General features: G+C 33.1%; 2 protein-coding genes across 7 annotated transcripts in view; both read left to right on the forward strand.

Annotated features, from left to right (window-relative positions):
• The first annotated feature begins 1,776 nt into the window (after positions 1-1,776).
• LOC144841558 (KICSTOR subunit 2-like) lies at positions 1,777-8,826 on the forward strand. The gene is made up of 11 exons (XM_078697959.1): positions 1,777-1,947; positions 2,242-2,388; positions 3,114-3,277; positions 3,565-3,651; positions 4,254-4,446; positions 4,837-4,932; positions 5,424-5,509; positions 6,122-6,287; positions 6,468-6,569; positions 7,042-7,153; positions 7,754-8,826. The coding sequence occupies exons 1-11, from the start codon at positions 1,822-1,824 to the stop codon at positions 7,810-7,812; spliced, it is 1,338 nt and encodes a 445-aa protein (XP_078554085.1). The 5' UTR covers positions 1,777-1,821; the 3' UTR covers positions 7,813-8,826.
• A 283-nt stretch (positions 8,827-9,109) lies between these two features.
• LOC144841544 (tyrosine-protein phosphatase non-receptor type 4-like) overlaps positions 9,110-25,951 on the forward strand; it is a 64,412-nt gene continuing 47,570 nt past the window's right edge. For all 6 annotated transcript variants that reach the window (XM_078697933.1, XM_078697936.1, XM_078697935.1 and 3 more), the window contains exons 1-2: positions 9,110-9,232; positions 14,216-14,311. The gene's annotated coding sequence lies outside the window, so the exon portion shown is untranslated. The remainder of the gene's footprint in view (positions 9,233-14,215; positions 14,312-25,951) is intronic.

Genomic DNA, 25,951 nt, shown 5'->3' on the forward strand with positions numbered 1-25,951 from the left:
TGGTATGTTAGTCATTCGCGGTCAACACGCCACACTGTTAAATTTTGATGTTGTTAATCTTTACATTAGAAGATTGTTCAAATCATGTAAATAAAACATTTTCCGGCCGGGAACCTATCAGCTCCCCTCTTTTAGTTTGCAAAAGTAATCTCGAAAAGAACTCCATGTGGAAAAGAAGCCCACCCAAGAGTACTAAAAATTAAGGAGCACATGGGCTTCTTTCGAGGTTATATGGCAGTCTATTTAATGGAAAATAATGCCATGCAACTTTGTTTCTGATTTAAAAAAAGGTCCACTTGTGTTAGGCCTGACATTTACAACCCTCAAAATATCTCTCTTTTAAAATAAAAGAAAAACAATATTCATTATTTTATTTATTTATTTATTTATTTTTTATTTATTTATTTTTTATTAAAAAAAAAAATATCCGTAGTGGTTCGAACCCAATCTACTAGAGCTGAGAGCACCTAAAGCTGAGCATTACCCGTTAGGCCACAAAGTACTACATGACTGAACAGCTGATAATAGTCTATTTATACGTGTATTACGTAATTCATCAGTACGTCATAACTATCATATTAAGCTTGTTACAACCAAAATGATCAGTTAGCTCAGTCGCCTGAGCGTCGTGTTAACAACACGTATGTCGTGGGTTCGATTCCCACGCTGGTCGGTGGAATAGAGTTAAAGGCATGCGGCCACTGTGTTTGGGGTTCACAGAATTATACGTCCCCCTTTCCACCACACATCATGAGGCGACAACATCAATGCATCTGGTGATGTGCTGGAAACGACCCCAAAAGGCTGTGGCAGGGCCTTAGTGCTGAGGCAGGGAGAGCACATTTAACATCTTTATTTTTATTTAATTTTTTTTTTCAATCTGTATTCGATCTCGTAAATTTTATGTTTGCCGCCCTCAATTTTAAAATAAATTGAATTTATATTTTCATCGCAGGTGTACGAAACGATTTGGTATGCCGTGCGTTGTTATGCAATGGTCACGTGCAGGTGTAGTGGGAAAGATGGTATTGTTAGTCATTCGCGGTCAACACGCCACACTGTTAAATTTTGATTTTGTTAATGTTGCTACATTGGTAGCGAAAATGTCCGATTCATGCAAGATATTGCATTGTAAAATGTTATGAATAAACTTTTACGGTAGTTGGTGTGTATAGCCGCACCGTCCCCAGAATAAACATTTAAACAGCACAGTGTATTAACATACGAAAAGATATTGAAACTTAAATTACTTTATGTCTATTTTATATCACTGTGCTCCACTGGCGCCAAATTGGGTCCACTTGAGCACAGTGTATTAACATACGAAAAGATATTGAAACTTAAATGACTTTATTTCTATTTTATATCACTGTGCTCCACTGGCGCCAAATTGTGTCCACTTGAGCACAGTGTATTAACATACGAAAAGATGTTAAAATTTAGTGACTTTATTTCTATTTTATATCACTGTGCTACCCTGGTGCTAAATTGGGTCCACTTGAGCAGTTACCGTAGTACAATTTCTATTACTGAAGTTAATAAAGGCATAAATGGCGCTTCGTAGAAAAGTAGAGGATGCTCCAGTCGCCAGAATGACGCTCTGAATATACCTCGACGTTGTTCTCGGCGTGTGTTGTTGCTGCCGGTAAAACGCTTCTTCAATGTGCGTTATAAAAAGTACTGACGCGTCATTTAAATATTCTTTTATTACAATTCACCTTGTGTGTGAATAACGAAAAAACACAAATATGACGCATGTTTACATATGTTCGTTTTTTAAGAAAACACACCAAATTAATAAATTAACATCGTCTGGTTTTTATGGCAGTTAACACAAATAATGTTTCTTCAGAACACCAGTCCACATGCGTACCTGAACAATCTATTCTTGAGGTATACTTTGTGGCGTTGGGACAGTACAATTATGACCGGGCAAAAGAACTAGTGGTAAGCAAAAAAGCTAGGCCTACTAGGCCTAGGCCTAGGCTAGGCCTACTTACTACCTAGACTAGCATGATTGTTGGTAAAGGTGCATGAAGGACATTAATTATAGACCTGTGTCTGTGGTCGGTTCGCTCCAAACCAATTGCCTTGTTCTATCCAACATCCTACAGAACAGTAATAATGGCTAATTTTGGTCTGTCCTGTTAAAAATTCACTAAGATAGTACAGTATATTGTAATAAACAAAACTAGGCTACACACAATTTATGGTATGGTTTTTCTTCTTTATTAATATTAGGAAAAGGAGAGGGAAGTGGTTCGAAGCCAGTCTAATTCCTCAACATGGGTGAGCATGCTGAGTATGCTGTCACGACTAGCAGTAGCAGAAAAAAACTATGCATCTCTCACATACTTAAACCCCAAGTGGTTATTTGGTAAAAAGGAGGTACAGTAGTTTTCCACAGCAATTGATTTGAAGTATTGGCTTAGTAAAATTGTGATTTTTTTCAGCTAGAAATTAGTGTTCCTTAATACTTTCTTTATTTTTGAAAACAAATTGTTATTGATTGATTGATGGTTTGCATAAAAAAAGTAAAATTTACACAAAAAAAACTTAAAACCATACAAAGATACATTTACTCTATTCAACTATTTTACTTGTGGTCTCATAATTTTTAAAAAGGGTTTCCAGCCCCACAAATCTTTGCAAAAAAAACAGTGTACAGTACTTTAGGATTTTGGAATTGGATTTCAACGTGATGTTAATCTGTTAACTTAAATGCATAGATTAAAAAAGTGCCTTAAAAATGAATTATCTCCCAAAAACTGAAGATTAGTAAATCAGACTTAAATAAACCATTTTGCAGTTTTAGTCAAGTTTTTCATTTCCATTTAAAAAAAATTATTTCACTTATAAAAGAAATAATAAATGGTTTAAATTTAATCAAAAGCTATTTTGCGTTTAAATTACAGTTTTTCAGGTAAATGATTTGGCATTTTCAAGAAAAAATGTTTTTTTAAATTACTTTAATACTACAATAATTACTGCAATATTATTAATAAGATTAGTGGATCACAGTATTTTGTTTCATTCTCATTTATCAAATTCTTATTTCCCCATCCTAATGATCATTTAACAATACAATACCTTTTAGATTCTTTTTATTGCAGCAATCAATGAGGTTGACATACACAGGTCTAGTAACGGATTTGAGCAGCTTTGAGCTAAATGGACCTGGTCAACCTGGGTCGGTGCAACAAATCAACTCTTTTTTATCTCATATATGCAAACAAATTCATAATTTCTGCGAAGCACGGGCTGAAACAGTAGAATTGTAAGTAGGAGCAGTGAACGCTGGGTTACATGTATTTAGTTGGCCATAATATTGGTTAATTTTTATCAGGTTTTTTTTAAGGAGTTGTTGGGTTCAATTTGCTTTCCGAATTTTGTTTTTGTATATCCGACATAATTGGAAGAAATCACACTTTAGTGAGAGAGGATTACGATACTCCTGCTATTTGGGGCGATTTGAGAGGTTCAAAACACCATGAAAACAAAAATCACGACTGGACTGTGTTTGTGAGATTTTAATACTGTATTATGTTTTGATCTATTGTTTAGCTACGACAAACTTTGTCCAATGGTGAATCAGAGAACGGACGTAGACTATGGAGAGCTCCTAAGTATTGTGGATCGTCTCATTGCCACGTATGTAATTCTCAAAATAAAAAACATGTTTTTTAAATACATATTTAAAATGTAATATATCATTATTAAGGCATCATAAAATAGTCATCATCCTCAAACTCATTACAATTATGCCAAGCTAGTACGTCCTGTAGGCCTACAAATGCTAGGAATATTCCATCTGCATTTCATCACCCTCAAACTCATTACAATTATGCCAAGCTAGTACGTCCTGTAGGCCTACAAATGCTAGGAATATTGCATCTGCATTTCATCACCCTCAAACTCATTACAATTATGCCAAGCTAGTACGTCCTGTAGGCCTACAAATGCTAGGAATATTCCATCTGCATTTCATCACCCTCTGCTAAATCAAAATATACCTGAAAACCAAAGACATCCCCAACTATGTTTAGCTACAGCTATATAACTGGTATATTAAAAAAAGATGTATAGTATACAGAATGATATTATAGTATTTGTTGATACTTTTTAATCTTAATATTTAACTGGTCTTACTTCACAGTGTTTTGTTTTCTTCTCTGCCAATTTATTCAATAGATTTTTATGTTTATATAGGCAAATAATAAAATAACAAAATCGATAATGTTTTTTCCCTACAGACATGGAGATCATTTCCATCACCCCTTGCTAAGCCCAATCAAACAATGCTTTACTTTAGAGTTAGAGGTGCTGCAGAGCTTGCTTAAGGCCCATCACCATATGCTGGATTGGCTGTTCCTACCAACGTTACTACAGCTTCACAACGTGCACAGTAAATTAGAGAATCTTGGTGCTAATATTAGATTTAAAGAGGTACAGTATGTCATACTGGAGACACAATACATTAACTTTTGTGTCAAAGTTATGTTGTCTTGGCAACATTCAAAATGTGTTTCTTCCAATTTCTTCAGCTTATAATGTAAATGGATAAACTATACAAACATATACTAATGCACATTTCTTAAAATTTGTGCACCTAATGACATTTTTAGCTAATAATAATAAAAGTGCTTAAGACGAACACACATGCACTTATTATACTATAATACTATTACATAATTACATACTATTATTATAATTTATTAATTTTATCTATTTTTAAATGTTTACCATTAAAAGATAAACATTTTTATTAGATTACAAAATCACACTACTGTATGACTGCAGAGACATTAAATTAATTGTTTGTGTTATGTGCTTTAGGGTAAAAAGTCTGGTGTTGCAATCCCATCTAAAACAGTAGGAGTGCCACCCCTCTACCAATGGCTTGCCAGGTTCAAAGCAGCCCAGGTGTCAAAGGTTAGATTGTTTTTATTATTATCTAACAATGCTGTCAATCACAGATTTACCATGCCTTTTTTTAGCCCACTCACTTGAATCCTTTAAAAGATTAAGTGATAGAGCATTTCATAAATTTATGTAGCAATGAAATCATTTACGCTATTAAGTGCATGTGTTATGTCATGTTGCTTCTATAATTTGACAACTGCTTGTTTGACATAAATTGTCTTCATCATCATCTAGGCATTTTACATTGATTATGTTTACAATCACTATTGCTTTCCCGCCTACTCAGATATCCTCATATAACCTCATAGTAAAGGCAGAAACAGTCAGTTAATAAGGCCGTGCCATATTGGTAAACTATAACCGACTAAGAATCCATAGTATAATGCGAAGAAATGGCGATGCACATTCTCTGCAATAAATAAATAAACTGAAAATCAAAAAGATTGACCTTAATTTATTTTATGTATCCAATTGTAATGTATCACATTTTGTCTTTTTAGTTTAGTTTATATTTCTATGGAAGTCTATGCAAGCAGGCTGACCTCAAAGGTCATCTATCAAACCTACTGATTGACTATCGAGCAAAGTATGTATGTTAATATATTACTGCTGTTAAATAATAGCCCTGTTTTGATCTTGTTACTGTGATTTGAACTTTTTAAATTTTATATACCACATCTTATCTTTTATAATAATGTTATATTTATTGGGTTGGGTCAAACCTAAATACATGTACTAACATTACACTTCCCCCCACTCCCTCCTTCAAAAAAGACTTTTAATTTGTGTATGTATTGGTTTGGTAAAGGATGACTTTTTAACTAGATACCATAAAACCTTGTAAAAAGCCCATGGGCTTCTTTTTTGAGTACTCTTGGGTGGGCTTCTTTTATTTGCAAACTAAAGAGGGGGACTTCTTTTCTAATTAGAACTGTAAATTTTGTGAATTCCTACTACAATAACTAGCACTAGTTATGTGAATGCCGCTTTATGCAAAAGTGAAATAATAATACTACTGTATATGTTATTGTTTTAACTGTATCATATAAACAGCTACTGCAAAGTGATCTGGGTTTTATGGGTTCGGGTCCTACCCAAATATTCTATTCGGTACTCTCAAATGTACTGTGTAAAGTTACATCAGAGTAGGGCAAACATCAATAAAACCACATTTATTACTTTCTTTTTTTCAATAAAGAATAATTGCATTTCACAAAAAGGCAGATGCAATGAATGTGTCATTAGTGTACGATACAAACAATGCTAAGGATGTGTTTAAAGGACATGGTTACCACCATCCAGATAGCCCACATGAGGTACCTACAGGCCTAGATAGCTACCCTGCAATCTTCTCATATCCTGAGGTAAGCAAATATCTTGGAAAGAGAAAAATATGTGGTGGTGTTATTTTATAATTAACGATAGAAATTTTAAACCCAGAACTACCCTTTATTGTATTGTAATTTGTGTATAAATGTCTACTATGGACTATATATTTATTTAAAAATTCATTTTTATTAAGAAATGTAATCATTTTTTTGTAGGAGAAGCCACCTATTAAGTTATGGCCAATGGTTGTAATGCTTTTGAACAGTAAAGCAGCAGAGTTGACAGACTTAGACAGAGTAATCTACTCATTTGATAAGGTAAGATCTCTTCTATTACTGTTGCCAAGGGCTCACATGGCACGACCTAGGCACAACATAGTGAATTTACAAGCAATAGTTTGGATAATTCATTGAGTTATGATTGGTCAAATTACTTGTGGAGTGCTTACATGTAAATGGGGAAATAACCTGCGACTTGCAGCCTACTGAGCTGAATTGCGCACATGTGTGGACGACACATACCAAGGGTCCCTTCGTATCGAGTGCTGCCACCAAACAGCCCCCATTCATCTTTTCACATCCTTGCATTGTACTGTAACTGTTCAAGGACTAGATTGCAATTTGTCAGGATTTTAATTCCATGACATATCATTTGTTTTTTATTTTATTTCCCACCACCTACTTGTCATTATGTACAATAAAGTTGAGATTGCACTATAAATCTTTATTTATAACAGTACCTTTATTTCCAAAAACATGAATTTGAATTATAATATTTTTTTCTTATCAGACTCAATCAATGACATATTTCGTAACAAGGTTAGAAGGACGATTCAGTTTGGTTGTAATATTTAACTTTAAAAAGTCGGAGAGAGATTCTTATATAAAGTTATTCATGCAAGGTAAGACTTTTTTTTAGAGTTCAATTATATTATTATATCTCAGTATCTTTAATCAGTAAAACACAAAAATACAAAGGCTGAATTGTAGTATTCCTTACACTCCAGTCATAAAAATTGACAATTCTACAAATACATTCATTAAAAAATAAGTAAACTAAAAGTATGAAAGCAATCAAGCGTAACACACAAATGCACATGCTCACAAACTTTACTAACACAGTGACACTAAAGCAATACTGTGGTAGCTTAAGTTTGGTGACTATTCTATAGTGAACTGAATATTCAAGTGTGCTGTCACAATTCTCCTTTTATTGAAATTGGCTCACAATTTCCAGATATCTAGTATTCTATTAATGTTAAATGAATTAAAAAATGCAGCTCACACAATTTACAGCATTCATTTCGCAAAGAAGCTCTTTCGTTTGCAAAAGTAATCTTGAAAAAAAGAAGCCCATGGGCTTCTTTTCGAGGTTTTACAGTAATTTCATATGGAATGAACCTATTCTATGCCTGTGTTTTTGATTTGGGTTACATTGAAACATTTAATTTAAGAAATGTGTTTATTGACTATATTCTTATTTTCTATTTCACCTTTTTCAGAAATGAACCTTAATCTTCGTGGTAGTAACATGTTTGCTGGTCTTGGACAAAAGAGTTGAGCAAACAAATCGAACAAACAGTTGATTCAAAACTCAAGAATTTCCCTTTTAAGTTTCGGTGAAGAAGTGGAGATACATATTTACTACTATTAGACCATAATACAAGGTAGCACCTCTGTCTTGGACTGGCCCAAATATCTGTGGGTCAAGTGTTTATCTTGAAGAACTCAATTGTATTATTGAACGTAACATACTTAACATACATTGACAAGTTGCTGCTGCTGCTCAACAACATTCAAGAAATGTTGTTACTAATGTAACACTGCGTCACAAGATTAGTCAAATTTAGTAATAGTACGGTTAATAAATGATTTAAATTTGTGTGTTTATTTTTTTCATTTTAATCCTTTTTTGCTATAAAGTGCAATTTAGCTGAAAAATGTATTTTTTATGTATAATTGAATAATTTAATAAAATATAACAGTGATATATCACGATTAGTAAATTAAAAGCAATACAGTAGTACTGGACTATTGTACGACATCAAAATGTAAGAACTATTGTCAGAAATAAGTGGGTATGTCATGGGTTGGTTCACTGTAGATGATGGGGATATGCGTAGAGATTCACCCGAACCATAACCTAAAGTCTAATTATTAAATAGATCTGATGGTACAATTTTTTTCTAATAACATTAAGATATATGTGAACTTTATTTAATCAATCGTACATTTTTTTGGTATTATAATGGTAACCATAACAACGTGTATTTACAGTGACTTTTACACACAAAAAAAATATTAATTATAAAATATATACAATGATTATTTACAGTAATGATAATAATAAAATTGTTTATATTGACTATTATTGGAAAAAGAAGTTGAATAATAAAATACTGAATAAATACAAAGTTTCATTAGAGGTTTACAATCAATGGAAAAGATGAATACATATGATATTGTAAGTATCAAAAATAGCAGATAGTGTTTAGGAAGATTACTGTATATTAGCAACGGCCTACAAAAATTAACGAACATGGCTACAATAAGCAAAAGTTATATATTGATTGATTGAATCGGCCATCACTATAAGCAAAGCTTTAAAATGTGATGTCCTATGTAACAATTAAAAATTAAAATAATAGCATATGCATGTCATATTGTAATGGTTGTCGTTAAACTCATATAGTTGTGCTGCATTTTATGTATTTAATTATTATCAAAATGAGGTAGCCTTAATTTATAACTCCATGCATGAAAACCTTTTATAAAAAAAAAAATGGGAGTAAACAGCGCCCTCTTTGAAAAGAAATGTAGAAGGTCGAAAACAGCTAGCTAGAGTTTGTGGCGGTGTCGATGGTGTTCGTCGTGTGTACTAAAATTCACCACCACCCGGGTTTGTGTGGCTAGATTGATATTGACGTTTTGTTGTACGGAAACTGAATTATGTCGTTTGGAATTACTATCCAATAGCCTCAGTAAGTATAATTATAGGCTCTATTTTATATTTCAAATAATCATAGAGTAATTCGTAGTACTCAATGTCTGTTTGTATTGATTTTTATTATGGAAGATTGTGTGTATTTGGTGGCCTACCTGCCAGGCCTGCATTCTTCGACTTCGTGTGATTGTAACCTGATGAAAGGCCGGCTAGGTAGGCTATACTGTAGGTGGTGCCTAGTACTGTAGTAGGCCTAAGTTAGTAGGCTAAAACCAGGCAGCGTATAGCATTCAATATTTCAATTAGGCTAGGTTCTGTAGCCTGTGGGTAGGAAAGCCTAGGAAGCTAAGCCCTATGTTTAATATTTTAATAATTTAATCATCATTTTTTTTACCCATCCTTGCCGACATGTCTGTTGTGTTGTCCTTGACATGTTCCTTGAAGTTTTTGTAATTGATAGATTGCCCTGGCCCTACTACAGTACTACTAGGCCTAATACTTTCTAGTAGTACTTGATATAGCCTACTACTACTAGGCCTAGGCCTAGTCCAAGCGGCAAGCCTATATCAATATCATCCTACTATTCGTTGTAAGATATTTTTGCTTATGACTGTACGGAATGTCTAGAGACGGTACCATATCATATCCATACTTCTAAAAACTAAAGGTACGGTAATTATAGAGGGCGCTGTGTAACTATAGTATGTAAATCGGATTGGATGTAATCAACGGCATTCTGTTCTGCAAGCAAGTTGGATGGCTGAACGGTATAGTGTTACAACACTGTTTATGCTGGGGAGTGTATGGATTGAGAATGTACAGTAGATGTTCTGAGTTCAAACTCGTCGGTATCTAATTCCAAGAAATATATTTTCTCTTATTTTTTCTTTTACTCGCCATCATCTTTTTCTCACCATTGCCTAGAGGGATGTTTTTTTCCTTTTTTAAGTATCTAAACCTGGATACCCGATCTTCAAGATATGGTATCCATATTCCTAGCCATGGCATTTTGTTTAAGCCTACCTACCTGTAGAGCTGCCTAGGATAACTATAGCTTAAATCGTATAATGAAACAAATAATGATTTTAATCAAATTAAAAATGTGTCCTTGAAGCCTGTTTTCCACTAGGCCTAAGCATTCCTCCATGGCCTACAGTAGCATCTTACAGTATCCATCAGAGCTCAAGAAGAGCAATCGTGCAAATAAAAAAACTTGTGATGTTTTCTCTGTGAAAGCATTTTAAAGATTCATGTGAACAAATTTGCCTAAAAACAGACTTAAACTTCTAACTGTACTCTACTGTAGCTACAGTAGCAAGTATACTGTATGCTGTATTCAAAGAACAGTCTAGAAATTGGGATTGTAAATCAGTAAAACCTTCCTTCCATCTTGTATTGCTTGGAATACAACATACTGTAGTAACAATACATTACAAAACAAATAGAAAATGTTTTAAAACAACAAAATAATATTATTACAGGTATTTAGCTGTTTTTCTTTTAATTTTCAATGATACTTTATTTTTTATCCAATGAATCAGTTTCAATTTCAATTAATATTTTGAGTCGTGTCTGCTAGTGAAATTGAATTATGTCGATGACTCACCATCACAGTCAGGCTGTAATATTAATGATAATATTACTTGGCTTACCGATAGAGTTCATCTTGTTTAAGAAATAATAAAATATTAAAGATTAATTTCATTAATATTTAGATTTCTGCTGTATACTGCTATACTACAGTAGTACAGTAAAATCATTTTAAAAAAAGAAACACTGACACAGAGAGAGTTTGTATTTGATACAAGTTGTTCGATACAAATTTCCAAACTTACACTATCCATAATGTACATTACACATGGCCCGAGTATCAAAATGAGTGGGGAGAGGTTAGATACTATCAGTAGTATCCACTGTAAATAAATAACAAATAATTGATAATCAAAAATTTGATGAAAGTTCACCTGAGTGTATTTTACTGATACAACATGTACTGTAAAAGGCGTGTGACATAGTCTATTTCGTGCCTAGCTTACCTGGATAAACCATTGATGGACTACTGAACGTGAGATTGGGAGTTAAAGTCCAACGCTTGTCACATTGCTTGTATCCTTTTAAGACACACTTACATTTGCCTCTCTCCGCTTATGTGTATAAATGGGTACCTGGTAAGACCAAAACACAAACTTCACCGAGACTGATATTATGTTTCCATTCGTGTATGATCTCAAAATGACCGGAAAGCGCTTAAAGGCTTAGAGCATGAAGTGCTATAAGAATGAAATTATTACCACACATACAGTACATGTTAACTGTAAAAATATAATACTGATAATAATGATTTCAGATGAATTCTAAAGCTCTGTCTACACTATCAAACTACTATAGTTTGACAAAAAAAAAGTGTGATGTTATCAAATATGGTAGTGATATACCCAAATATGGTCGTGATACTGTATGACATCATCATGTGTACGGGCGTCGCACATCACATTTTTTGTCACATAAAGTTTGATAGTCAGTGTGTAGACAGCTTTACTGTACATATGAGGACTTTGATATCATCAGTCAAGAAATACAGTAACTGTAAATCTTAATCCAAATGAGAGAGGTCATGTTTTTGATGATTCAGATGCTATTTTTCTACTTTTGATTCCCATGGTATATTAACTTTGAAGATTGCACTGATCATAAAAAGAGTAAATATTATCAAAACTGTTTAATGACAATTGACACACAAATTAGGGAATTTGGGAGTTGGCCTTGTCAAGATTAAGATGTAAACAGTACACAGTGGATGTTGTCTGTGGAAACTAATTTTGTTTCCTACAGTAGTCTTTGGATTTGTTCTCCCACAAACGGCCTACACAGAATAGTAATTCTTACACACATGGTATATTGTACACTGATTTTGCTATGCGAACAAATTGCAGTTAAGCTGTCTACACTATCAAACTTTATGTGACAAAAAAATGTGATGTACCCATACAGTATATAGCCATTATGATGTCATATCACTACCATATTTGGGCACAAACTAGTTTGATAGTGTAGACAGAGCTTTAGTGTTGTTTAATGTCATTCACATTCTAATCCTTTGTGTGGTGATACGCAACCTGTCGTAGACTCTCAGTATCTTGTAACAGTTACTGTAGCTAATGCCATGGTCTGAGCTGCTGACTCGTTCGTCGGCCGAGTTTGACGATTTTTATCTTTTTATTTTTGTAATGTAAAACAAATTACTGTATTGAACTAACAGTGCATACAGTTCAGTATTCCTTTTTTTCTGTAGTTTTTGAAAATTAAATCAAGACATTTTTTCCCTTTGGGAAAGTGCTATTAAAATGTTGCGTCACCGGCGCAAATTAGCTCTGGAATCAATTGTTGGAAAAATGGTGACTATCTTTCAATCAATTGAAAAAGGGGGACAGCCATGTATAGTACTGTACTTCAATAGAGGGACTTAAAGTTGTTTTGGTATATAATATTAAGTTGTAAAAGCCGTGAATATGCCAGGTATAACAAAATATGTTCTGTTCCATGTGAACATTTTGAATCTTTTGGGTTTCTATCACTTTATCACTATTTGACTACTGGTCATTCTATTTTTATACTCAACACAAAACATGGTCAATGTTGATGCATTTGTGGTAGTATGTTATAATTTAAACAGGAAATGTAGATAAAATATACCATAATACCACATCCTGTTATATTTACACGTGACAAGTTTAACACAGTAAAGTTGTTTAATACTTTGTACATGAGTCATGATATGTTCTGAAGTAGAACTCTTGATGGGCCCTTCAGTTCCAACAAGAATGTTTTTATTAGGTCAACTACTGTTGACGATCGGGTGCTTCGAAACTAGGGACCAGAGACCCGGGACCCAAGACCAGAGACCCAAGACCAATATGAAAAAGGACACCCTACATACTGTACGTACGAAAAGGGAGACTCTGCTAATGCTATACAAAAAGGGAGACCCAACTATACGAAAAGGTAGAACCTACGTACGAAAAGGGAGACCCAACCATTTTTTGGTGTTTAAATGGAATTTAAATTATTATTGAAATAAACAGTATTATAGTGTTTGAAGTTAAACAACCCCATGCGATAACCCCTTCAATCAGCAACTACCGAACCCAGTCCCAAACCCCATGCGAACACCCTTTCAATCAAGGTTTAATAATATTTTTCAAGCAAGGGAGGTTGTGAAATTGTGTTTAACTATTGTTGTAGAGTAGCTAATTAGCTACTCTACAATAGGAGTAATTGAGTATTAATTTGTCAGATGTTTTTCCCTACTCTGATGTAAAGTACATTGAGAACACTTGTGAACAAATTTTCAAGTAACTCTCAGGTGGGACTCCAGGCTAGTAATCTGGAGGTCGTGGGTTCAAGTCCTACACGATAATTACTTGTATGTTCTCAATGTACTTACAGTACAGTAGTATAAAGTACAAATTACGTCAGAGTAGGGCATCTGACCAAGGGGAGGTTGTGTTATTGATTACTGTGTTTCTATCAAGCCCTAAAGTCTGTGTAATTTTACTGTGCGGTATTCAGACTGTTATTCACTTGGCACTAAGTTTAAGATTCTTATATTATGTCCCTTTGATGACCTCAAGTCTAGAAGGACATTCATTTCCCATTGTTGGCTTATTGCCTATGTAAGAAAGATTCAATCTGAAAAACATACTATTCTATATTTAGCAAAATACTTGGAAGGAAAAAACATTACAAAATTGAATTCAAATTATTTTCATTATTAGTACAGTATGGTCACTGTAAAAATTGCATATATCATCCACACAGTTCAACACTGTACTTTTAATTGATGGTTCTGCTAATTGTTAATTTAACTTCCTCAATTAAAAAGGAAAGAAACATGATCATATTGTAATTAACTTGTTTCTAAACTTCATTATTATTGTTATTATTGTTTTACAAGGTATACAGTACTGTTTATGATGTACTGTTCATAAAAATAAAAATATTTTTTGTTTTGTACCCACAGTGTGATGGCACTCTTGTAAACTTGGATTTCTCTCAGTGATTTATTATATTCCAGTTTTTGTAGGTCTGTGTTTTAAAGTAAAGTCTCATCATTGAGGTAAGTTTAGATTAATATTAAATTAATAGATGAAATTGTCTAAAGTCATACTGTACAGTATGGTAGATACAGTAGTAGGCTTGGACACAGATTTGTCTTTAGTATTTAATTATCGTTTCTTTTACTCTACCTTCCCAATGCGAAAACTCACTACTGTATTTTTTGCAAGAAACCTATGATTTAAGCTACTTTCACTTCGAGTACGAATTCGGTTATCCGTTGTCAAGCGAGGTCATTCATGGTCAATGCTGATTGGACGAAAAGAAAAAAATATTGTACAATTTTAGTACGCTTGAAAACAAAACATATTGACGTTTGATTTGTTGGCGCCGGACCAGAACCATGCCGTGTGAAAGCCCATACAGTACAAGTCTTACTATACAGTAGGAGAAAGTTTTGAGAAGTGAGAAAGAATGCAGATTTGGTTAAATCCACAAGGCAATCTTTTTGTCTGGTCAATTATTGACGGTCAGAATGGTAAGACAAAATCCAAGATTCAGTGGTTTACAGTAGTACTGTAGGCCTACTGTAGTTACTATTAAGGTTTATTCATTTCTTCCTTGAAAACACACACCCTGTTGACTTCCTACTAATACTGTTACCTACTACCTGTTATATACTATAAGTGCAGTACAGTAGGAATCAGTTTCATAATTCCATTGAATGACAGATTTGAAAGGAAATGCATTTCACACTCAAACGTTGTAGTCAAAGTGAATTCTTTTATGATTTTATTTTACTGTAGTTTCAAGTGAACGAACTATTGTATGAAAGCACTTTGTCATAGATTTATAATTTATTTGTTGAAGCTTGCACAATGTGTGTTGAGTTTTAATCTGTGTATGCTTAGTGGCAGTTTAATCAAACAGTACATAATGATTCTACTTGACAACTATCAGGTACTGTAATGTCATGATGAATGATATGGCTATATATTATGGTAATAAGCATGTTTGGCATCCAGACTGTAGTTCAAAGGCTAGCAACCTATTATTCATAAGGTTAATTTTGATAAAGTTATTAAACTGTACTTCAGTACAGAATTACAGTTCCTAAGAAGAATGCTAGTGAATGGCTTTCAAAGAGTCTGCCCACCAAACCATGTAGACATATCCTCAGATGAAGAAACAGATGAAAACTATATAGACTGGCGTTACGTTATTGATAATGACGATCTCTACAAAATTACTGGCTGTCAACCGCTAGAAGAATATGTCTACAAGCAACAATTCAACTGGATCGGACATGTAATTAGAAAAGAAAATGAAGATCCTACAAAAATTCTTACTTTTCACACAACCCAAAGTAAACGAAGAGGTCGGAAGATACCATCAATACTTGATAGAGTTGTACAACAAAGTCAACTTACTAGATGCAACTTCATTAGAGCCTGCTTCAACAGAAATTTATAATTCCCAGCAATGTTTTAACTGTATATATGAACTGTTTATAAGTTGTTTTGTGACTGTGTAATTTGGTAGTAGTCACTCTCATACTGTAGGCCTACATTTAAAAGTAACACATCCAAATGCCAACTTTAAGTCAATGGCTACCAGATGTCTCTGTGAGACGGTTATTTGAACCAGTACCAGTACCAGTTACTTTCTGTATGTTGAACAGTGTTTCAAAGATTGCCATACTGTAAAGTCTGTCAGTTAATGTCATGATGAAAGGTGAACATTCTTTCAACTATGATTAACATGAATTATTCATGAGCTTTTTAAATGTAGTGTTGTAGTATAGGTTCTTAGTACTGTTATACTACTGAACACCAGTACTGTGGAAATGTTGCCTAAAGATAAATACTACTGTAACACCAACAGACTTTCATTATGGGAAACCTCGGAAAAACACAATTACAGTTTTACTGTACATTCAATTCATGAGCTTGGCTTTCTTCTGACTGCATTACTCAGTGTACAATTAAGAATAAAGATGCTACTGTACACAATGTTAGAAAACATGAAATTAATGTTGTGGTAAACTATCATCAGCCTTCAAACCAAGAGTTTAATCAGTTACGAAAGATGCAAGAAAAGTTCAAAGGTCACACTATACTACTGTACTGTAGTTACTTAATTATTGGTACTGACATACAGTAGTAGTAGACTTAGACATAATGATACAGTACTGTAAACAGTCTTTCATTTCATACAGATCAGTTACTGTTAAGTACTGTACTGCACTGTGATTGATAATTTCTATCAAATTTTGAGATTTTTTTATGTAACTGTATCTGTACTGTATGTGTCTGGTAATTTGGACTATATAATACATGTACAGTTCTGTGGCTACTGTAAGCTTTACGTCACGAGCAGATCATCCTTTATATTGGAATCAATAGTTTGCACACTGACTGAACTGTAGTACTACAGTACATGTTAGTACGTGATACAAGATTTAAACATTGAACATCTTTGTTTGCACTCTTTCCATTATTCACTTGTGAATTATTTATGTATTTTTATAAATATTAAAAATAATTTAAAGAAATTTTTGAAACTGTACAGTACAGTATACTGTAAAAATGGCAAGAATTAATGACATTATTGTGGATGGCAAAATATTCATCTCAATATTTCCATTGACTCATCATGTTGACAGTAATTTGACAAATTCCTAAAATATCTCTGTAAATTGTATGGTTACAATAATGAATGATTTTCATATTGCAACATCTGTTTCCGAGTTTTACACTCCAGCACCTCCAGTACTGTAATATAGAATTTTAACTAAATGATAAAACTGTTCTGTTATAGTTTTCTACAGTAATGATAAGACCACTGTCTATTCTTAGACCTGCTGACTTTTAAAGGAGTGATTGTGAAGAATGTACTGTACAGTAATGGCAAGGGTTTAAGTCTCACTCACTCCTTGGTTCTGGTACTGTAGTACTCTAGAATGAGTTTTCTCAGATAAGTGTATACAGATAGGTCCAGTGTACACAAACTTCTCATGTGCACTTTATTGAACCTCAGTACATTTTTCGAGACAAGTATACAGAAGGGTTACTCCTTTGTATAGTTACTAACTCACTGTCGTGGACAGATGAATAGCGGTGTTTAACAGCACCGTCATGCATGGCCCTTTCGGGAAAAGCACATGTACAGTAATTGAAAAGTTAGTTTAAACAAAAGTCCACAGTGCTTTGAGACGATAATGTTTGTTGTATATAATACGGAAATCCATATTGTGTCAATTTCCCTAAAAAAAGAGATGGTCATATTGGGGGACAAAAAGGGGGAAACATTTCCACAAGCAAATAAGTTTTTTGTTGGTTGACATGATGTACAGTACACTGTACCTGTAGCTGAAATAAGGTTGAAGGCTCCAGACACAGCTCCATTATTAATTCAACATACAGATATTATTATTAGTACAGTGCATGTACAGTACTGTTGATACCCTATATTTCCAATAAAAAGTATACTGTATAGTTTTGAGTATTTATGAAACCTATTGTTAATGAACTATAGCATCAATTTCGTGTCTATTTGTAGCTTGAGAAGTACCTGGGAAGCAATTAAATGTTCTTTCATTTTTGTTAATATTGCTGTTGCTGTTTGTTTTTTCAGATCATAGAATTTGTACTTTATTCTCAAGTGTAGTATGAAAGTTTGTATTTTTTGTGAATGACTCACAGAATTTAATTTACATATTGAAGTGGATTAACACCTAAGTAATGGTAACCTTCAGGCAATACAAATCAGGCTAGGCTAGTCTTTCTTTGAACAGAATACTTTAGAACACAAGCTAGCATACTGTACTGTATCCCAAGTCAGGCTACAGTATAATACTGTAGTTAGATTTAGATGATTTGCTTGAAATAAATGCTATGGTGATTCAGTACTTCAAGACTTTACTCGGTATTGTTAAACACAGCAAACCTTGCAAACCTCCAAAAAACATAGCAAACCTCATCGAAACAACGTACAAATTTCACACACACGCAAATCAGGTTTTTTATCTAGGAACTTTGGTTGATTTACATTACTGAATACACAGTAATTTTGTACTGATTATTTAATTTGATCCTTTTATTCTGATTTCTTATAAAATTTTAAACTGTAACAGTGTAATGCATACAACGTAGCCTTGAAGTTGTAATATATTTAAGTTACACATTGTAACTGTACATTTGTAATGAAGCACTCTCTAGTAAAGCATGACATGAGACAGATAGCCATTTTTATCTCTACTTGTAACCTTGGTTACCTGTTAAGAGCTTCACCTCAATGGAAGGAGCTTTAGGGACCATCTTGAAGTTTAAAAATATAAAGAAAAACAGTATTATTGTGGATCTGTTGAATTGAAGGAATTCACCATTAATTTACTGTACAGTGCATTGAAACATACTGTAATCTTGCAATTTGATTGGTTGATTTTGTACAGTATGATAAAAAAATAATGCGAATCTCCAGCCTACTGGGGCCTTCCTAAATTCATTTAAAATCACAATGCAAAAGATAGGACATATTAAGTTGAACAGCACATTATCACAATTGTTTTGATCCGCCTACTGGCGCTCACCAAAATTCGACATTAGGGTGTGCACAGCTTAATTATTACCAGAGTTCTCACCACACCAGTCGGCCTGGCACTCAGAATTTCCGACGGGCACAGGCTACCGACCAGGCACACACCAAGCAAAGTAATTTACTTTGCTCGATGGTCAAAATTCAAGTACGTAGTACCATCCTTTTGTGTACTATTACTTTTACTTTACTTGTACTATTTCTTTGGTTCAACATAAAAGTAAAAATCCACAAAAATATCAGTATAATTTTAGTAATGTATCAAACAATGTATTAAATATCGCTAAAAAAAGGCTAAAAACCTAAAATATCATTTTTACTTAATTTTAATTTTTAAATTACAGTATTTTGTACTCATTGGGTATTACTACAGTAGTAATTGAGGCTTCTTGCATTTTAAAATATGATCTACAGTAAAAAGATACTAACCATTCGTATCTTTTCTTGCAAATTAAAATTGAATATTTAATGTGTGATTATACAATTGCTTCGGGTTGAACGTACAAGACAATTTTAATAGTGTGTGTCAACTGTCATTGACATTTTGATGCACTTTACCAAAATGCCCTCGGAAGAATTTCTGAATGCATGTTTTGCTAAGGAACACATTATGCCTCATTTCATTTTGTTATACATTATTTGAATTGTATGTTCATTTCTATTGATACGTTTTACACTTTTATAATGTTAATGACCTGGTAGAAGTAAGGATTTTAAATATGTTTTGCTTCAAGTGTTTTCATACTCATAGACATCCAGTGAGCAAGTAAAGTTACATATTGGATGGATAAACTATACATGCTTATAAATTAGTAAAACTTTAAAAGTTTCTTTACAACCCTGTAGCTAGGTCAGGATTAAACCCAGGACCTTAGGAAAAGAAGGCTAGTATCAAAATGTACAACTCCACTACAACGTTACGTTATTTAACTTTAATTAAAGTAGTACAAGTGCCTTTACAGTTTGCACATTTGATCTCAGTTTATTCTTGAGGTGAAATTATTTGTTGATGTACATTAGAAGCCATTTCATAATACTGTAGCAAGCAAATCACTTTGTATACAGTACATGACTATACTAGTATTTAGTATTTTCTTATTTTTAAAATACATATTTCCAACCTGTTCACAAATATAAGCTTTGAATTTTCTTTAAAATTCAGATTATGATACTTTGCTTCTTTGCATAAATTAATTGTTTACATTTTAGAAGGTCAACAAGAAGCTAGAGGATTATATCTGTACACTTGGCGAACCTTAAAAGTTTACCAGAGCAAATAAGAAAAGTGCTTAGGACTGTTAATGTATGATTAGTGTATCCCCTCAAGCTTCCAGTAACGTGATGTATGAACGCACCCTTAGTTCATTGAAAGTTAGTTATTGTATGGATTAGTAACACAGATGGGGATCTACAGTTTGTGTATTAAAATTTAGCATCATGATGACATCACTGAGAACGCACCCTTAGTTCACTGAAAGTTAGTTACTGTATAATGTAAACAGTTGGTATAACACAGATGGGGGAATCTACAGTTTGTATATTAAAATTTAACATCATGATGATATCACTAAGAACGTACCCTTAGTTCATTGAAAGTTAGTTACTGTATAATGTAAACAGTTAGTATAACACAGATGGGGGATCTATACAGTTCGTATTAAAATTTAACATTATGATGACATCACTGAGAACGCACCATTAGTTTTTTGAAAGTTAGTTACTGTATGTAAACAGTTAGTAAAGTCCTGTAAGTAACACAGATGGGAGATCTACAGTTCGTGTTTTAAAATTTAACATCATGATGACATCACTGAGTGTATAGCAATAGCGGTCATATCCGTAGACTTACACTAGCAGGCCTATATCAAGCTAAACTTCCTTCCTATAAACGTGTTAAGCAACCTCTACCTTACTGAGTCAGAAAGAAAAATCCTAAGTAAGAGGAAAATAAGTAATAAATGTAATATTTGTAGTACAGTAGACCTAAAATAATTTGTAGATCAGTGTTTCTCATTCGCAGTGTAAATAGTTTTAGACAATTTATAGAGTACACTTATCTTTATTTCATCCTACAGTTTACTGTACATTTGTTAGACTGCAAAACGAAATGTATTTTTACTGAAAAAATGTTGAAGATTTGTTTAGCGTTTAGGAAACTGTAGATCCGTGAACCTACTGTTACAGTAAAAGCTTTTAAATCCAGAACAAAGCTACAGTACTTGCATAAGACAAGAACATTGTTAACTTACTGTATCTATATATAAATTATTATAAATGATCGTTAAATTTGGTTAGTGACACATAGAGTGAGTGAGCATGATGATATTATTACAGAACCATGACATTCCCTAATCCGTGATTTATTTACACCAGAAAATCAGTGGGCACAAAAAAGATTCTTAATCTTATTATGACAATTTTTAATTCTCTGTGTTTTCAGTAACTGGTAACTCAGTATAACACAAACTGTGTCGGATATTTTCATTTCTTTAATTATTCTGTCCATTCAAAATGGGCCTTTTCATTTATACTAACTACATGCAATTCTGTGTGGTTCCATTTCTTTGTATGTACTGTACAGGCACCTTTGTTTATTTTAATTAAATACATATTTAGATTATTATTTCATCTCTCAATTTTCCATTAATCGTAAAACCATTGTAGTACTTGAAGACGCTATTCCTTGTTAATATTAATTACATGTACTAACATTTAAACCAGGTCATTCCTTGTCTTAAATGTACATTATGGTTAATTTGTAGTGTGGCACAAAACTAGAACTAGAATCTGCTTTGTGGAACATTATCTTTCAACTATGAACACACTCTTCCCATTCATTTTGTATGCATTTGTAAATTATGTACAATTTATGGGTAATAAAAGAAAGAAGAAAGAAATAAAATGCTGACCATTTGATTAAGTGTCCTCTGAGTGCTTTGGTAAAGGTGTAATGTGTGGTTTGCACATGCTCGAAAATTATGTTTTAAAGTGTGAATTGGGTATAAGACTCAAGGCTTGGTAATCAATATCTTGTATTACAGTTATTGATTTTCTAACCTGTTAAATATCCTTCATATTTGTAGCAGAGCAACCCTGGATAAACTTCACTTGATTCCATGAAATTTTCAGTGATTAAATACTGTAGTTACTATGACCTTTTAAATAATTTCAAAACCATCGGTTGCTTTCATTTGTACAGAAGATAACAATCAATCCTTCAATTAATTTACCGTATATGGAGCAATTAATTGTAATGAAACAAAAAGGGACTTTTTTAGGATAGTTATTTTTAAAAAGATAATATAGATATGTAAAATAAGATCAAATCGCAATAGTTACAGTTACATATCACGCTATTTGTAAATCGACAGCTTTGGTAACTAGAACGGCACTCTGAGAGTGCATACCTCCGCCTACTGTAAAATTCTCCTACATAAGATTTCACCGGGGGAAAAAAAAAAATATACAGTATATATTTTCTTTTTTGTGTCTTAATGCATGTGTGATTAGGCTAATTTCCCTACAACCATGTGTATGCGAATTTGGTGTAATGGTTATGTAACCAGCCTTTCAACTATTAGTTTCAGTTGACTAACAATAGCAACAGCAACTGTTCAGACACAAAATTTGTCAGCGTCAGATGCTAAAACAGTGAGTGTTCAGACACAACATTTGTCAGAGTCAGATGCTAAAACAGTGACTGTTCAGACACAACATTTGTTAGCTTCAGATGCTAAAACAGTGACTGTTCAGACACAACATTTGTCAGCGTCAGATGATAAAACAATGCCTGTTCAGACACAACATTTGTCAGACTAGTCAGATGATAAAACAATGCCTGTTCAGACACAAAACTTTGTCAGCATCAGATGATAAAACAATGCCTGTTCAGACACAACATTTGTCAACATTTTACTCTAAAACGGTGGTACTGTACTTTAGTTACAAAATTTGTCAGCATTGTACGCTAAAATGGTGATTGTTCAGTCACAAAATTTGATGATATCATCAGATGCTGAAACATCATAAATCTGAACATCCCCTAAATTTCTATGGCATTATAATATTTAATGTACTTGTAATTTATGATATCAATACACTGAGACGATGATTATTAATTTTTCTCAGAAATGTTATTTCATAGAATATATTAAGTTGTAAATGTCAAGATATATTATTAATAATTCACAAACTGATATTGCAGACTATCTTTTTTTTTTGTTCTGATTGATTACATTCTCTAAAGAAGACTAAAGGGCTTATGATGTTTCCATGACGATAGCATTTATTTTGTCTCTCTAAAGATGAAGGTTAATAGAATTCATATTCATATTTAATATTACATGATTAGTTTGCAGTTAGATTGCCAGCATGTGTACCTGTAACATGCATAAATACAGGTAAAAATTAAATCCAGTATCCACATAATTTCTATGTATATTTTGTATGCAAATGACAATAAATGGAAGTAATTATCCACTGATGAATGAAGGAATTATTCAATGTAGTTAAGTACAATTTTTAAGTAAAAGCCAGTCTTACTGTATCTTTCTGTATGCCTAGTGGCGACTAGTAAAAAATCCAATTTCCGCCATAATATTTGTGCCTGGACAACTGTACACAAAGTTTAAACAGTTGAATGTAATATCAGTGTGAACTTACTGTACTACGGTTCTGTATGATTTCATTTGAACTGTAATTTAAAAAATTTAGTAGGCCTGGGTCAACCCTTGGATCTACCTACACTAATGAAAATACATAATTATGTGTGCAGTAATAGACTTGCCCCAAGTCTGTAGTTATTTCTACAGTAGTAGAAGATGTTTGTCTGATAAAAAAGTAGTACACGTATGAAACGCCATTTGTGCCAAACTATTTATCTACTACAGTAAAGTCAGAACTCCGTTTGGAACTCAGACTAGTGCAGTATGTGCTATGTTTACACTGAAGGTAAAGTTCAGGATATTTTTTCAGCTCTTCATAATGGCAGAAAACGGAAACAAGTTGTATTGTCAATAGGCTGTATAATGACCCTGTTGATTAGCGTTGAACACAAAAGAACTCAAACAGTTCACTGGTGTGTAAATAAACCAACGATTGGTATTTTAAACACCAACAATCATCAACGATGTTAAATAGTTTGCAACAACTTGCATCTCCATTCATGCGTGCTGAAGATAATATCAGATACTATTCTGGTTTCTATATTTAAAAGTTATTAAACAATTGAAACGGAAAGTGTTTAGATCCTCCTCGCTATTTGATAAAAAATCTTTTGTTGATAAGAAAATACAAGTTGAATGTTAGATCAATCAACACATTTTTAAACTTATATCCAGATTGAAAATCTGATGATACTTTAAACTTTATACACACCTACCTAGTAAGTATCATACTTTATTTTGTAGTTTTAAAATTGTATGGACAAATGTGCTCTGACTGTGATCGGATTGATTGTTGTAATGAAATAATAGTAAAACTTATACCAATAGGACGCAATGCAAAGACGTAAGCTGACGTAATGCAAGCGAATTGATCAGGTACAAGAAACAGTTTGAATTATTCATTGTTTTTTATTGGTTAATTCGTTTTCATTCCGGTAAAAGCTGGTTTTCCGTCAGTTGAACTGCAATGCAATCGTGGTCTCATTTTCATTTCACTGAATGGCGCGGTGCGAGCATCTGTTACTCTATGTGGATAATAATGACATCATTACACAACCAACTACGAACCATCACTAAATGGTTTTAGTTTGAGTAAAAATTAGGCTGCAACATGATTTTGTTACAATAAAAAGAAATCGTTCTTTTTCATTGTTTCTATAGTTAAAAAACGGCCTACATAGTAAACCAGCATTACTGTATTCTATATACTTGTATCCTGTCTGCGACCTGGTTCTCTTAATCAATAGTGTACACAGTATTAGCAAAACAAACAGTATACTTACTATTAAATTAACTCAACACTCGTTCTCTGAGCATCATTATGTGGTTCAAGTTAAACCAGGGATAATACATCATTGATCTTTATAGTGCTCCAATCACAGAGTATAATATGCCATTGATTTTCTATGGACTGTACTCGCTCTGTTTCCCATAGATAAACTAGGTTAGCTGGCATCAAATTAGGTACAAGTAGGACAAAATCTGTTGTAGATGAAATTAATTTAAGTGTTAATTATGTTGAATGGGAATTGTTCTGTAAATTGATGGAGATATAGAATATTGTCAAAGAGGATTTAATAACATAATGATGAGATGACATGGAAATTCTGAGGAAAATTTCTGGAAAATTACATTTAACTGATTGCCATAAATTATATGTTTCAATTAGAACTTTAACAATTACATTAAAATTAAGGCAACCTACATCAGATGTTCCAACCCTAACATTTAAAATGGAAGTTACAACATCACTGATCATGTCTGGTTACTGTCATGTCAGTTATTATTATTAACCACTGTCAAAATCACTGATGCATTTCGAAGAGCATTTTTAATCCAGGTGCATCTCAAATCTACTGCTTGCATAAATTACCTCTAAATGCCCTACTCTACTGTTGCACGGAGTCTTACAAACACTTTCCCTGCAAAGTCTTAATGGAAAGATACCTGTTTATATTTGTTACCTTCTCATGAGTTCTAAGGCTTATAGTAGTCTGGAACAAACCTTTGTTTGCTAACTGCTGGGTTTTTTAATTTGCCACCAAAAATGTTGTGCTGCTGAGTGGCTATTTGAGGTACAACTGGGGGCAGTTACAGTAAATCTTCGGATGGAAAGCCTCAACAAGCACAACCTTTTTTAAACAGTGACAATCTTGGAATTTGAAAACAAGTTTTACAAAGTGTAGACTATGCTTAATTGTACAGAATGCCAATGTCCGTGTAAAGGAAAAGAAGGTTTACTGGTTTAAAGGTGTGTAATTGTAATGCAAATGATTTCCTACATTTTTCCCATCGATACTGCACTTTGAAACACTTTTCTTTCTCTCTGTTGTTTAGTAAATTACCGTATGTAATTATCCATTCATAAAAGTGAAAACACACTGAACAATCTTCTGTCTAAAATTGTTTGTTTTGTGTGTGCAAATGATACAAAGGTATAT

The sequence above is a fragment of the Antedon bifida genome, chromosome 4, assembly GCF_963402885.1.
Source record: "Antedon bifida chromosome 4, ecAntBifi1.1, whole genome shotgun sequence".
NCBI classification, from domain to species: domain Eukaryota; kingdom Metazoa; phylum Echinodermata; class Crinoidea; order Comatulida; family Antedonidae; genus Antedon; species Antedon bifida.

Bases quoted from the DNA above. Each gene is read 5' to 3' on its own strand.
- LOC144841558 (XM_078697959.1), top strand. From the start codon at position 1,822: ATGGCAGTTAACACAAATAATGTTTCTTCAGAACACCAGTCCACATGC. The intron at 2,389-3,113 runs GTACAGTAGTTT...TTTTTATTGCAG, and splicing joins GGTTATTTGGTAAAAAGGAG to CAATCAATGAGGTTGACATA. The intron at 7,154-7,753 runs GTAAGACTTTTT...CACCTTTTTCAG, and splicing joins TATAAAGTTATTCATGCAAG to AAATGAACCTTAATCTTCGT.